Source organism: Oncorhynchus nerka, linkage group LG25 (assembly GCF_034236695.1).
Source record: "Oncorhynchus nerka isolate Pitt River linkage group LG25, Oner_Uvic_2.0, whole genome shotgun sequence".
NCBI lineage: Eukaryota > Metazoa > Chordata > Actinopteri > Salmoniformes > Salmonidae > Oncorhynchus > Oncorhynchus nerka.
The window spans coordinates 1,416,522-1,430,830 of NC_088420.1; the positions used below are offsets into that span (position 1 = coordinate 1,416,522).

General features: G+C 46.5%; 1 protein-coding gene across 1 annotated transcript in view; it reads left to right on the forward strand.

Moving 5' to 3' along the window:
• Window positions 1–14,309, forward strand: part of LOC115126695 (cytoplasmic FMR1-interacting protein 1 homolog) — a 129,604-nt gene that overhangs the window by 46,056 nt on the left and 69,239 nt on the right. The window contains 2 exon segments of the mRNA XM_065009462.1: window positions 10,846–10,999; window positions 13,069–13,225. Of these exon segments, the coding sequence (XP_064865534.1) occupies window positions 10,846–10,999; window positions 13,069–13,225 (311 nt within the window).

The following is a 14,309-nucleotide window of genomic DNA, read 5'->3' on the forward strand; positions in this document are numbered from 1 at the left end:
CGGTTACACACCCCTTTACATAGTCTTGTTTCACTGCCACCAGTTACACACCCCTTTACAGAGTCTTGTTTCACTGCAACACACCCCTTTACAGAGTTTTGTTTCACTGCCACCAGTTACACACCCCTTTACAGTCTTGTTTCACTGCAACACACCCCTTTACAGAGTCTTGTTTCACTGCAACACACCCCTTTACAGAGTCTTGTTTCACTGCAACAAAGCTCTTTACAGAGTCTTGTTTCACTGCCACCGGTTACACACCCCTTTACAGAGTCTTGTTTCACTGCCACAAGTTACACACCCCTTTACAGAGTCTTGTTTCACTGCCACCAGTTACACCCCTTTACAGAGTCTTGTTTCACTGCCACCGGTTACACACCCCTTTACAGAGTCTTGTTTCACTGCAACATACCCCTTTACAGAGTCTTGTTTCACTGCAACACACCCCTTTACAGAGTCTTGTTTCACTGCAACACACCCCTTTACAGAGTCTTGTTTCACTGCAACACACCCCTTTACAGAGTCTTGTTTCACTGCAACACACCCCTTTACAGAGTCTTGTTTCACTGCAACACACCCCTTTACAGAGTCTTGTTACACACCCCTTTACAGAGTCTTGTTTCACTGCAATACAGTTACACACCCCTTTACAGAGTCTTGTTTCACTGCCACCAGTTACACACCCCTTTACAGAGTCTTGTTTCACTGCCACCGGTTACACACCCCTTTACAGAGTCTTGTTTCACTGCCACCGGTTACACACCCCTTTACAGAGTCTTGTTTCACTGCCACCAGTTACACACCCCTTTACAGAGTCTTGTTTCACTGCCACCGGTTACACACCCCTTTACAGAGTCTTGTTTCACTGCCACCGGTTACACACCCCTTTACAGAGTCTTGTTTCACTGCCACCAGTTACACAGCTCTTTACAGAGTCTTGTTTCACTGCCACCAGTTACACACCCCTTTACAGAGTCTTGTTTCACTGCCACCAGTTACACACCCCTTTACAGAGTCTTGTTTCACTGCAACACACCCCTTTACAGAGTCTTGTTTCACTGCCACCAGTTACACACCCCTTTACAGAGTCTTGTTTCACTGCCACCAGTTACACACCCCTTTACAGAGTCTTGTTTCTCTGCCACCAGTTACACACCCCTTTACAGAGTCTTGTTTCACTGCCACCAGTTACACACCCCTTTACAGAGTCTTGTTTCACTGCCACCAGTTACACACCCCTTTACAGAGTCTTGTTTCACTGCAACACACCCCTTTACAGAGTCGTGTTTCACTGCCACCGGTTACACACCCCTTTACAGAGTCTTGTTTCACTGCCACCAGTTACACACCCCTTTACAGAGTCTTGTTTCACTGCCACCAGTTACATACCCCTTTACAGAGTCTTGTTTCTCTGCCACCAGTTACACACCCCTTTACAGAGTCTTGTTTCACTGCAACACACCCCTTTACAGAGTTTTGTTTCACTGCCACCAGTTACACACCCCTTTACAGTCTTGTTTCACTGCCACCAGTTACACACCCCTTTACAGAGTCCTGTTTCACTGCAACACACCCCTTTACAGAGTCTTGTTTCACTGCAACACACCCCTTTACAGAGTCTTGTTTCACTGCAACAAAGCTCTTTACAGAGTCTTGTTTCACTGCCACCGGTTACACACCCCTTTACAGAGTCTTGTTTCACTGCCACCAGTTACACACCCCTTTACAGAGTCTTGTTTCACTGCAACACACCCCTTTACAGAGTCTTGTTTCACTGCAACAAAGCTCTTTACAGAGTCTTGTTTCACTGCCACCGGTTACACACCCCTTTACAGAGTCTTGTTTCACTGCAACACACCCCTTTACAGAGTCTTGTTTCACTGCCACATACCCCTTTACAGAGTCTTGTTTCACTGCAACACACCCCTTTACAGAGTCTTGTTTCACTGCAACACACCCCTTTACAGAGTCTTGTTTCACTGCAACACACCCCTTTACAGAGTCTTGTTTCACTGCAACACACCCCTTTACAGAGTCTTGTTTCACTGCAACACACCCCTTTACAGAGTCTTGTTTCACTGCAACACACCCCTTTACAGAGTCTTGTTACACACCCCTTTACAGAGTCTTGTTTCACTGCCACCAGTTACACACCCCTTTACAGAGTCTTGTTTCACTGCAATACAGTTACACACCCCTTTACAGAGTCTTGTTTCACTGCCACCAGTTACACACCCCTTTACAGAGTCTTGTTTCACTGCCACCGGTTACACACCCCTTTACAGAGTCTTGTTTCACTGCCACCGGTTACACACCCCTTTACAGAGTCTTGTTTCACTGCCACCAGTTACACACCCCTTTACAGAGTCTTGTTTCACTGCCACCGGTTACACACCCCTTTACAGAGTCTTGTTTCACTGCCACCAGTTACACAGCTCTTTACAGAGTCTTGTTTCACTGCCACCAGTTACACACCCCTTTACAGAGTCTTGTTTCACTGCCACCAGTTACACACCCCTTTACAGAGTCTTGTTTCACTGCAACACACCCCTTTACAGAGTCTTGTTTCACTGCCACCAGTTACACACCCCTTTACAGAGTCTTGTTTCACTGCCACCAGTTACACACCCCTTTACAGAGTCTTGTTTCTCTGCCACCAGTTACACACCCCTTTACAGAGTCTTGTTTCACTGCCACCAGTTACACACCCCTTTACAGAGTCTTGTTTCACTGCAACACACCCCTTTACAGAGTCGTGTTTCACTGCCACCGGTTACACACCCCTTTACAGAGTCTTGTTTCACTGCCACCAGTTACACACCCCTTTACAGAGTCTTGTTTCACTGCCACCAGTTACATACCCCTTTACAGAGTCTTGTTTCTCTGCCACCAGTTACACACCCCTTTACAGAGTCTTGTTTCACTGCAACACACCCCTTTACAGAGTTTTGTTTCACTGCCACCAGTTACACACCCCTTTACAGTCTTGTTTCACTGCCACCAGTTACACACCCCTTTACAGAGTCCTGTTTCACTGCAACACACCCCTTTACAGAGTCTTGTTTCCCTGCAACACACCCCTTTACAGAGTCTTGTTTCACTGCAACAAAGCTCTTTACAGAGTCTTGTTTCACTGCCACCGGTTACACACCCCTTTACAGAGTCTTGTTTCACTGCCACCAGTTACACACCCCTTTACAGAGTCTTGTTTCACTGCAACACACCCCTTTACAGAGTCTTGTTTCACTGCAACAAAGCTCTTTACAGAGTCTTGTTTCACTGCCACCGGTTACACACCCCTTTACAGAGTCTTGTTTCACTGCCACCGGTTACACACCCCTTTACAGAGTCTTGTTTCACTGCAACACACCCCTTTACAGAGTCTTGTTTCACTGCAACACACCCCTTTACAGAGTCTTGTTTCACTGCAACACACCCCTTTACAGTCTTGTTTCACTGCCACCAGTTACACACCCCTTTACAGAGTCTTGTTTCACTGCCACCAGTTACAAACCCCTTTACAGAGTCTTGTTTCACTGCCACCAGTTACACACCCCTTTACAGAGTCTTGTTTCACTGCCACCAGTTACACACCCCTTTACAGAGTCTTGTTTCACTGCCACCAGTTGCACACCCCTTTACAGAGTCTTGTTTCACTGCCACCAGTTACACACCCCTTTACAGAGTCTTGTTTCACTGCCACCAGTTACACACCCCTTTACAGAGTCTTGTTTCACTGCCACCAGTTACACACCCCTTTACAGAGTCTTGTTTCACTGCCACCAGTTACACACCCCTTTACAGAGTCTTGTTTCACTGCCACCAGTTACACACCCCTTTACAGAGTCTTGTTTCACTGCAACACACCCCTTTACAGAGTCGTGTTTCACTGCCACCGGTTACACACCCCTTTACATAGTCTTGTTTCACTGCCACCGGTTACACACCCCTTTACAGAGTCTTGTTTCACTGCCACCAGTTACACACCCCTTTACAGAGTCTTGTTTCACTGCCACCAGTTACATACCCCTTTACAGAGTCTTGTTTCTCTGCCACCAGTTACACACCCCTTTACAGAGTCTTGTTTCACTGCAACACACCCCTTTACAGAGTTTTGTTTCACTGCCACCAGTTACACACCCCTTTACAGTCTTGTTTCACTGCAACACACCCCTTTACAGAGTCTTGTTTCACTGCAACACACCCCTTTACAGAGTCTTGTTTCACTGCAACAAAGCTCTTTACAGAGTGTTGTTTCACTGCCACCGGTTACACACCCCTTTACAGAGTCTTGTTTCACTGCCACCAGTTACACACCCCTTTACAGAGTCTTGTTTCACTGCCACCAGTTACACCCCTTTACAGAGTCTTGTTTCACTGCCACCGGTTACACACCCCTTTACAGAGTCTTGTTTCACTGCAACACACCCCTTTACAGAGTCTTGTTTCACTGCCACATACCCCTTTACAGAGTCTTGTTTCACTGCAACACACCCCTTTACAGAGTCTTGTTTCACTGCAACACACCCCTTTACAGAGTCTTGTTTCACTGCAACACACCCCTTTACAGAGTCGTGTTTCACTGCCACCGGTTACACACCCCTTTACATAGTCTTGTTTCACTGCCACCAGTTACACACCCCTTTACAGAGTCTTGTTTCACTGCCACCAGTTACACACCCCTTACAGAGTCTTGTTTCACTGCCACCAGTTACACCCCTTTACAGAGTCTTGTTTCACTGCAACACACCCCTTTACAGTCTTGTTTCACTGCCACCAGTTACACACCCCTTTACAGAGTCTTGTTTGACTGCCACCAGTTACACACCCCCTTACAGAGTCTTGTTTCACTGCCACCGGTGACACACCCCTTTACAGAGTCTTTGTACACACCCCTTTACAGAGTCTTGTTTCACTGCCACCAGTTACACACCCCTTTACAGAGTCTTGTTTCACTGCCACCAGTTACACACCCCTTTACAGAGTCTTGTTTCACTGCCACCAGTTACACACCCCTTTACAGAGTCTTGTTTCACTGCAACACACCCCTTTACAGAGTCGTGTTTCACTGCCACCGGTTACACACCCCTTTACATAGTCGTGTTTCACTGCCACCAGTTACACACCCCTTTACAGAGTCTTGTTACACTGCCACCAGTTACACACCCCTTTACAGAGTCTTGTTTCACTGCAACACACCCCTTACAGCCCTTTTTGAACCTGTAGACCGATAAGCAATCAAATGTATATCAAATGGACAGTTTGATGGAGACCAACTAGTAGTTACATACAGGACAGTTTTGGTGGAGACCAACTAGTAGTAACATACAGGACAGTTTTGGTGGAGACCAACTAGAAGTTAGTTACATACAGGACAGTTTTGGTGGAGACCAACTAGAAGTTAGTTACATACAGAACAGTTTTGGTGGAGACCAACTAGTAGTTCGTTACATACAGGACAGTGTTGGTGGAGACCAACTAGAAGGTAGTTACATACAGGACAGTGTTGGTGGAGACCAACTAGTAGTTACATACAGGACAGTTTTGGTGGAGACCAACTAGAAGTTACATACAGAACAGTTTTGGTGGAGACCAACTAGAAGTTAGTTACATACAGGACAGTTTTGGTGGAGACCAACTAGTAGTTAGTTACATACAGGACAGTGTTGGTGGAGACCAACTAGAAGTTACATACAGAACAGTTTTGGTGGAGACCAACTAGTAGTTAGTTACATACAGGACAGTTTTGGTGGAGACCAACTAGTAGTAACATACAGGACAGTTTTGGTGGAGACCAACTAGAAGTTAGTTACATACAGGACAGTGTTGGTGGAGACCAACTAGTAGTTAGTTACATACAGAACAGTTTTGGTGGAGACCAACTAGTAGTTAGTTACATACAGGACAGTTTTGGTGGAGACCAACTAGTAGTAACATACAGGACAGTTTTGGTGGAGACCAACTAGTAGTTACATACAGGACAGTTTTGGTGGAGACCAACTAGTAGTTACATACAGGACAGTTTTGGTGGAGACCAACTAGAAGGTAGTTACATACAGGACAGTTTTGGTGGAGACCAACTAGTAGTTAGTTACATACAGAACAGTTTTGGTGGAGACCAACTAGTAGTAACATACAGAACAGTTTTGGTGGAGACCAACTAGTAGTTAGTTACATACAGGACAGTTTTGGTGGAGACCAACTAGTAGTTAGTTACATACAGGACAGTGTTGGTGGAGACCAACTAGTAGTTACATACAGGACAGTTTTGGTGGAGACCAACTAGTAGTTACATACAGGACAGTTTTGGTGGAGACCAACTAGAAGTTAGTTACATACAGGACAGTGTTGGTGGAGACCAACTAGAAGTTAGTTACATACAGGACAGTTTTGGTGGAGACCAACTAGTAGTTACATACAGGACAGTGTTGGTGGAGACCAACTAGTAGTTAGTTACATACAGGACAGTGTTGGTGGAGACCAACTAGAAGTTAGTTACATACAGGACAGTTTTGGTGGAGACCAACTAGAAGTTAGTTACATACAGGACAGTGTTGGTGGAGACCAACTAGTAGTTAGTTACATACAGGACAGTTTTGGTGGAGACCAACTAGTAGTTAGTTACATACAGGACAGTGTTGGTGGAGACCAACTAGAAGTTAGTTACATACAGGACAGTTTTGGTGGAGACCAACTAGTAGTTACATACAGGACAGTTTTGGTGGAGACCAACTAGTAGTTACATACAGGACAGTGTTGGTGGAGACCAACTAGTAGTTACATACAGGACAGTTTTGGTGGAGACCAACTAGAAGTTAGTTACATACAGGACAGTTTTGGTGGAGACCAACTAGTAGTAACATACAGGACAGTTTTGGTGGAGACCAACTAGTAGTTAGTTACATACAGGACAGTTTTGGTGGAGACCAACTAGAAGGTAGTTACATACAGGACAGTTTTGGTGGAGACCAACTAGAAGTTAGTTACATACAGGACAGTTTTGGTGGAGACCAACTAGTAGTTACATACAGAACAGTTTTGGTGGAGACCAACTAGTAGTTAGTTACATACAGGACAGTTTTGGTGGAGACCAACTAGAAGTTACATACAGGACAGTTTTGGTGGAGACCAACTAGTAGTTACATACAGGACAGTTTTGGTGGAGACCAACTAGAAGGTAGTTACATACAGGACAGTTTTGGTGGAGACCAACTAGTAGTTAGTTACATACAGAACAGTTTTGGTGGAGACCAACTAGTAGTAACATACAGAACAGTTTTGGTGGAGACCAACTAGTAGTTAGTTACATACAGGACAGTTTTGGTGGAGACCAACTAGTAGTTAGTTACATACAGGACAGTGTTGGTGGAGACCAACTAGTAGTTACATACAGGACAGTTTTGGTGGAGACCAACTAGTAGTTACATACAGGACAGTTTTGGTGGAGACCAACTAGAAGTTAGTTACATACAGGACAGTGTTGGTGGAGACCAACTAGAAGTTAGTTACATACAGGACAGTTTTGGTGGAGACCAACTAGTAGTTACATACAGGACAGTGTTGGTGGAGACCAACTAGTAGTTAGTTACATACAGGACAGTGTTGGTGGAGACCAACTAGAAGTTAGTTACATACAGGACAGTTTTGGTGGAGACCAACTAGAAGTTAGTTACATACAGGACAGTGTTGGTGGAGACCAACTAGTAGTTAGTTACATACAGGACAGTTTTGGTGGAGACCAACTAGTAGTTAGTTACATACAGGACAGTGTTGGTGGAGACCAACTAGTAGTTAGTTACATACAGGACAGTGTTGGTGGAGACCAACTAGTAGTTACATACAGGACAGTTTTGGTGGAGACCAACTAGTAGTTACATACAGGACAGTGTTGGTGGAGACCAACTAGAAGTTACATACAGGACAGTTTTGGTGGAGACCAACTAGTAGTTACATACAGGACAGTTTTGGTGGAGACCAACTAGAAGGTAGTTACATACAGGACAGTGTTGGTGGAGACCAACTAGTAGTTAGTTACATACAGGACAGTTTTGGTGGAGACCAACTAGTAGTTACATACAGGACAGTTTTGGTGGAGACCAACTAGTAGTTACATACAGGACAGTTTTGGTGGAGACCAACTAGTAGTTACATACAGGACAGTTTTGGTGGAGACCAACTAGAAGGTAGTTACATACAGGACAGTTTTGGTGGAGACCAACTAGTAGTTAGTTACATACAGGACAGTGTTGGTGGAGACCAACTAGTAGTTACATACAGGACAGTTTTGGTGGAGACCAACTAGTAGTTACATACAGGACAGTTTTGGTGGAGACCAACTAGAAGTTAGTTACATACAGGACAGTGTTGGTGGAGACCAACTAGAAGGTAGTTACATACAGGACAGTTTTGGTGGAGACCAACTAGAAGTTAGTTACATACAGGACAGTTTTGGTGGAGACCAACTAGTAGTTACATACAGAACAGTTTTGGTGGAGACCAACTAGTAGTTAGTTACATACAGGACAGTTTTGGTGGAGACCAACTAGAAGTTACATACAGGACAGTTTTGGTGGAGACCAACTAGTAGTTACATACAGGACAGTTTTGGTGGAGACCAACTAGAAGGTAGTTACATACAGGACAGTTTTGGTGGAGACCAACTAGTAGTTAGTTACATACAGAACAGTTTTGGTGGAGACCAACTAGTAGTAACATACAGAACAGTTTTGGTGGAGACCAACTAGTAGTTAGTTACATACAGGACAGTTTTGGTGGAGACCAACTAGTAGTTAGTTACATACAGGACAGTGTTGGTGGAGACCAACTAGTAGTTACATACAGGACAGTTTTGGTGGAGACCAACTAGTAGTTACATACAGGACAGTTTTGGTGGAGACCAACTAGAAGGTAGTTACATACAGGACAGTGTTGGTGGAGACCAACTAGTAGTTAGTTACATACAGGACAGTTTTGGTGGAGACCAACTAGTAGTTACATACAGGACAGTTTTGGTGGAGACCAACTAGTAGTTACATACAGGACAGTTTTGGTGGAGACCAACTAGTAGTTACATACAGGACAGTTTTGGTGGAGACCAACTAGAAGGTAGTTACATACAGGACAGTTTTGGTGGAGACCAACTAGTAGTTAGTTACATACAGGACAGTGTTGGTGGAGACCAACTAGTAGTTACATACAGGACAGTTTTGGTGGAGACCAACTAGTAGTTACATACAGGACAGTTTTGGTGGAGACCAACTAGAAGTTAGTTACATACAGGACAGTGTTGGTGGAGACCAACTAGTAGTTAGTTACATACAGGACAGTTTTGGTGGAGACCAACTAGAAGTTAGTTACATACAGGACAGTGTTGGTGGAGACCAACTAGAAGTTAGTTACATACAGGACAGTTTTGGTGGAGACCAACTAGTAGTTACATACAGGACAGTGTTGGTGGAGACCAACTAGTAGTTAGTTACATACAGGACAGTGTTGGTGGAGACCAACTAGAAGTTAGTTACATACAGGACAGTTTTGGTGGAGACCAACTAGAAGTTAGTTACATACAGGACAGTGTTGGTGGAGACCAACTAGTAGTTAGTTACATACAGGACAGTTTTGGTGGAGACCAACTAGTAGTTAGTTACATACAGGACAGTGTTGGTGGAGACCAACTAGAAGTTAGTTACATACAGGACAGTTTTGGTGGAGACCAACTAGAAGTTAGTTACATACAGGACAGTTTTGGTGGAGACCAACCAGAAGTTAGTTACATACAGGACAGTGTTGGTGGAGACCAACTAGTAGTTAGTTACATACAGGACAGTTTTGGTGGAGACCAACTAGAAGTTAGTTACATACAGGACAGTGTTGGTGGAGACCAACTAGTAGTTAGTTACATACAGGACAGTTTTGGTGGAGACCAACTAGAAGTTAGTTACATACAGGACAGTTTTGGTGGAGACCAACTAGTAGTAACATACAGGACAGTGTTGGTGGAGACCAACTAGAAGTTAGTTACATACAGGACAGTTTTGGTGGAGACCAACTAGAAGTTACATACAGAACAGTTTTGTTGGAGACGAACTAGAAGTTAGTTACATACAGGACAGTTTTGGTGGAGACCAACTAGTAGTTACATACAGGACAGTTTTGGTGGAGACCAACTAGTAGTTAGTTACATACAGGACAGTGTTGGTGGAGACCAACTAGTAGTTACATACAGGACAGTTTTGGTGGAGACCAACTAGTAGTTACATACAGGACAGTGTTGGTGGAGACCAACTAGTAGTTACATACAGGACAGTTTTGGTGGAGACCAACTAGAAGTTAGTTACATACAGGACAGTTTTGGTGGAGACCAACTAGTAGTAACATACAGGACAGTTTTGGTGGAGACCAACTAGTAGTTAGTTACATACAGGACAGTTTTGGTGGAGACCAACTAGAAGTTAGTTACATACAGGACAGTTTTGGTGGAGACCAACTAGAAGTTAGTTACATACAGGACAGTTTTGGTGGAGACCAACTAGTAGTTACATACAGAACAGTTTTGGTGGAGACCAACTAGTAGTTAGTTACATACAGGACAGTTTTGGTGGAGACCAACTAGTAGTTAGTTACATACAGGACAGTTTTGGTGGAGACCAACTTGTAGTAACATACAGGACAGTGTTGGTGGAGACCAACTAGAAGTTAGTTACATACAGAACAGTTTTGGTGGAGACCAAACAGAAATTGAATATTAAACCTTAAACCTAATTTCTCCTCCTCCTCCCCTCTGTGACTTTCCATTCCTCCTCCTCCTCCTCCTCCCCCTCCTCTTCCCCTCCCCCTCCTCTGTAGCTGTACATGGTTCGTACCATGCTGGAGTCTCTGATAGCTGATAAAAGTGGTTCTAAGAAGACTCTCCGCAGCTGTCTGGAGGGACCCAGCATCATGGACATGGAGAAGTTCCACAGAGAGTCCTTCTTCTATACTCACATGCTCAACTTCAGCGGTAAGGAGACCGGTAGAGACAGACTTCAGGGGTAAGGAGACCGGTAGAGACAGACTTCAGGGGTAAGGAGACTGGTAGAGACAGACTTCAGGGGTAAGGAGACTGGTAGAGACAGACTTCAGGGGGAAGGAGACCGGTAGAGACAGACTTCAGGGGTAAGGAGACCGGTAAGGAGACCGGTAAGGAGACCGGTAGAGACAGACTTCAGGGGTAAGGAGACCGGTAGAGACAGACTTCAGGGGTAAGGAGACCGGTAGAGACAGACTTCAGGGGTAAGGAGACCGGTAAAGACAGACTTCAGGGGTAAGGAGACCGGTAGAGACAGACTTCAGGGGGAAGGAGACCGGTAGAGACAGACTTCAGGGGTAAGGAGACCGGTAGAGACAGACTTCAGGGGTAAGGAGACCGGTAGAGACAGACTTCAGGGGGAAGGAGACCGGTAGAGACAGACTTCAGCGGTAAGGAGACCGGTAAGGAGACCGGTAGAGACAGACTTCAGGGGTAAGGAGACCGGTAGAGACAGACTTCAGGGGTAAGGAGACCGGTAGAGACAGACTTCAGGGGTAAGGAGACCGGTAGAGACAGACTTCAGCGGTAAGGAGACCGGTAGAGACCGGTAAGGAGACCGGTAGAGACAGTCTTCAGCGGTAAGGAGACCGGTAAGGAGACCAGTAGAGACAGACTTCAGGGGTAAGGAGACCGGTAAGGAGACCAGTAGAGACAGACTTCAGGGGTAAGGAGACCGGTAAGGAGACCAGTAGAGACAGACTTCAGGGGGAAGGAGACCGGTAGAGACAGACTTCAGGGGTAAGGAGACCGGTAAGGAGACCAGTAGAGACAGACTTCAGGGGTAAGGAGACCAGTAGAGACAGACTTCAGGGGTAAGGAGACCGGTAGAGACAGACTTCAGGGGTAAGGAGAACGGTAGAGACAGACAGGTACCTCCTGCTCCCCCTGTCCGTCCCCTCTGTCTGTCCCCCTGTCCCCTCTCTACCCCTAACCCTCTGTCCTCTCTCTACCCCTAACCCTCTGTCCCCTCTCTACCCCTAACCCTCCGTCTGTCCCCTCTCTACCCCTAACCCTCCGTCTGTCCCCTCTCTACCCCTAACCCTCCGTCTGTCCCTCTCTACCCCTAACCCTCCGTCTGTCCCCTCTCTACCCCTAACCCTCCGTCTGTCCCCTCTTTACCCCTAACCCTCCGTCTGTCCCCTCTCTACCCCTAACCCTCTCTGTCCCCTCTCTAACCCTCTGTCTCCTCCCTAACCCTCTGTCTCCTCCCTAACCCTCTGTCCCCTCTCTAACCCTCTGTCCCCTCTCTAACCCTCTGTCCCCTCTCTAACCCTCTGTCCCCTCTCTAACCCTCTGTCCCCTCTCTAACCCTCTGTCCCCTCTCTAACCCTCTGTCCCCTCTCTAACCCTCTGTCCCTCTCTAACCCTCTGTCCCCTCCCTAACCCTCTGTCCCCTCCCTAACCCTCTGTCCCCTCCTAACCCTCTGTCCCTCCCTAACCCTCTGTCCCCTCCCTAACGCTCTGTCCCTCCCTAACGCTCTGTCCCCTCCCTAACCCTCTGTCCCCTCCCTAACCCTCTGTCCCCTCCCTAACCCTCGGTCCCCTCCCTAACCCTCGGTCCCCTCCCTAACCCTCGGTCCCCTCCCTAACCCTCTGTCCCCTCCCTAACCCTCCGTCTGTCCCCTCCCTAACCCCCTGTCCCCTCTCTAACCCTCTGTCCCCTCTCTAACCCTCTGTCCCCTCTCTAACCCTCTGTCCCCTCCCTAACCCTCTGTCCCCTCCCTAACCCTCTGTCCCCTCCCTAACCCTCTGTCCCCTCCCTAACCCTCTGTCCCCTCCCTAACCCTCTGTCCCCTCCCTAACCCTCTGTCCCCTCCCTAAACCCTCCGCCTGTCCCCTCCCTAACCCCCTGTCCCCTCTCTAACCCTCTGTCCCCTCTCTAACCCTCTGTCCCCTCTCTAACCCTCTGTCCCCTCTCTAACCCTCTGTCCCCTCTCTAACCCTCTGTCCCCTCTCTAACCCTCTGTCCCCTCCCTAACCCTCTGTCCCCTCCCTAACAGAGACCCTACAGCAGTGCTGTGACCTGTCTCAGCTGTGGTTCAGAGAGTTCTTCCTGGAGCTGACCATGGGTGGCAGGATCCAGTTCCCCATCGAGATGTCCATGCCCTGGATCCTCACAGACCACATTCTGGAGACCAAGGAGGCCTCTATGATGGAGTAAGACACTGTTTAGACCACTGTGTGTGTCCGTTCATCTGTCCGTCCCCTGTAACCTCAAGGAGGCCTCTATGATGGCGTAAGATACCATGTTAGAGCAGTGTGTGTGTGTGTCCATCCGACACACACTCCTGTTGGGCGGTTTCCCGATGTTCATACCGTCGAAACTAAAATAAATGAATTGTGAAAAGTTATACATATACAGGTAGGAGCCACATGTCATTTCAAATAAAAATTACTTCGTCTCCTTCACCCAAATCCAGATAGCAGGTGTTCTTAAAGAACTGGAAAATCTGGACCCCTACAAATCAGCCGGACTAGACAATCTGGACCCTCTCTTTCTAAAAATTATCTGCCAAAATTGTTGCAACCCCTATTACTAGCCTGTTCAACCTCTCTTTCGTATCGTCTGAGATCCCCAAAGATTGGAAAGCTGCCGCGGTCATCCCCCTCTTCAAAGGGGGAGACACTCTAGACCCAAACTGCTACAGACCTATATCTAGTGATTCTCTGATCCACCTCTATGCAGACGACACCATTCTGTATACTTCTGGTCCCTCCTTGGACACTGTGTTAACTAACCTCCAGATGAGCTTCAATGCCATACAACTCTCCTTCCGTGGCCTCCAACTGCTTTTAAAGGCAAGTAAAACTAAATGCATGCTATTCAACCGATTGATGCCTGCACCTGCCTGCACATCCAGCATCACTACTCTGGACAGTTCTGACTTGAATATGAATATGTAGACAACTACAAATACCTAGGTGTCTGGTTAGACTATAAACTCTCCTTCCAGACTCACATTAAACATCTCCAATCCAAAATTAAATCTAGAATCAGCTTCCTATTTCGCAACAAAGCATCCTTCACTCATGCTGCCAAACATACCCTCGTAAAACTGACCATCCTACTGATCCTCGACTTCGGCGATGTCATCTATAAAATAGCCTCCAACACTCTACTCAGCAAACTGGATGCAGTCTATCACAGTGCCATCCATCTTGTCACCAAAGCCCCATGTATTACCCACCACTGCGACCTGTATGCTCTCGTTGGCTGGCCCTCGCTTCATACTCCTCGCCA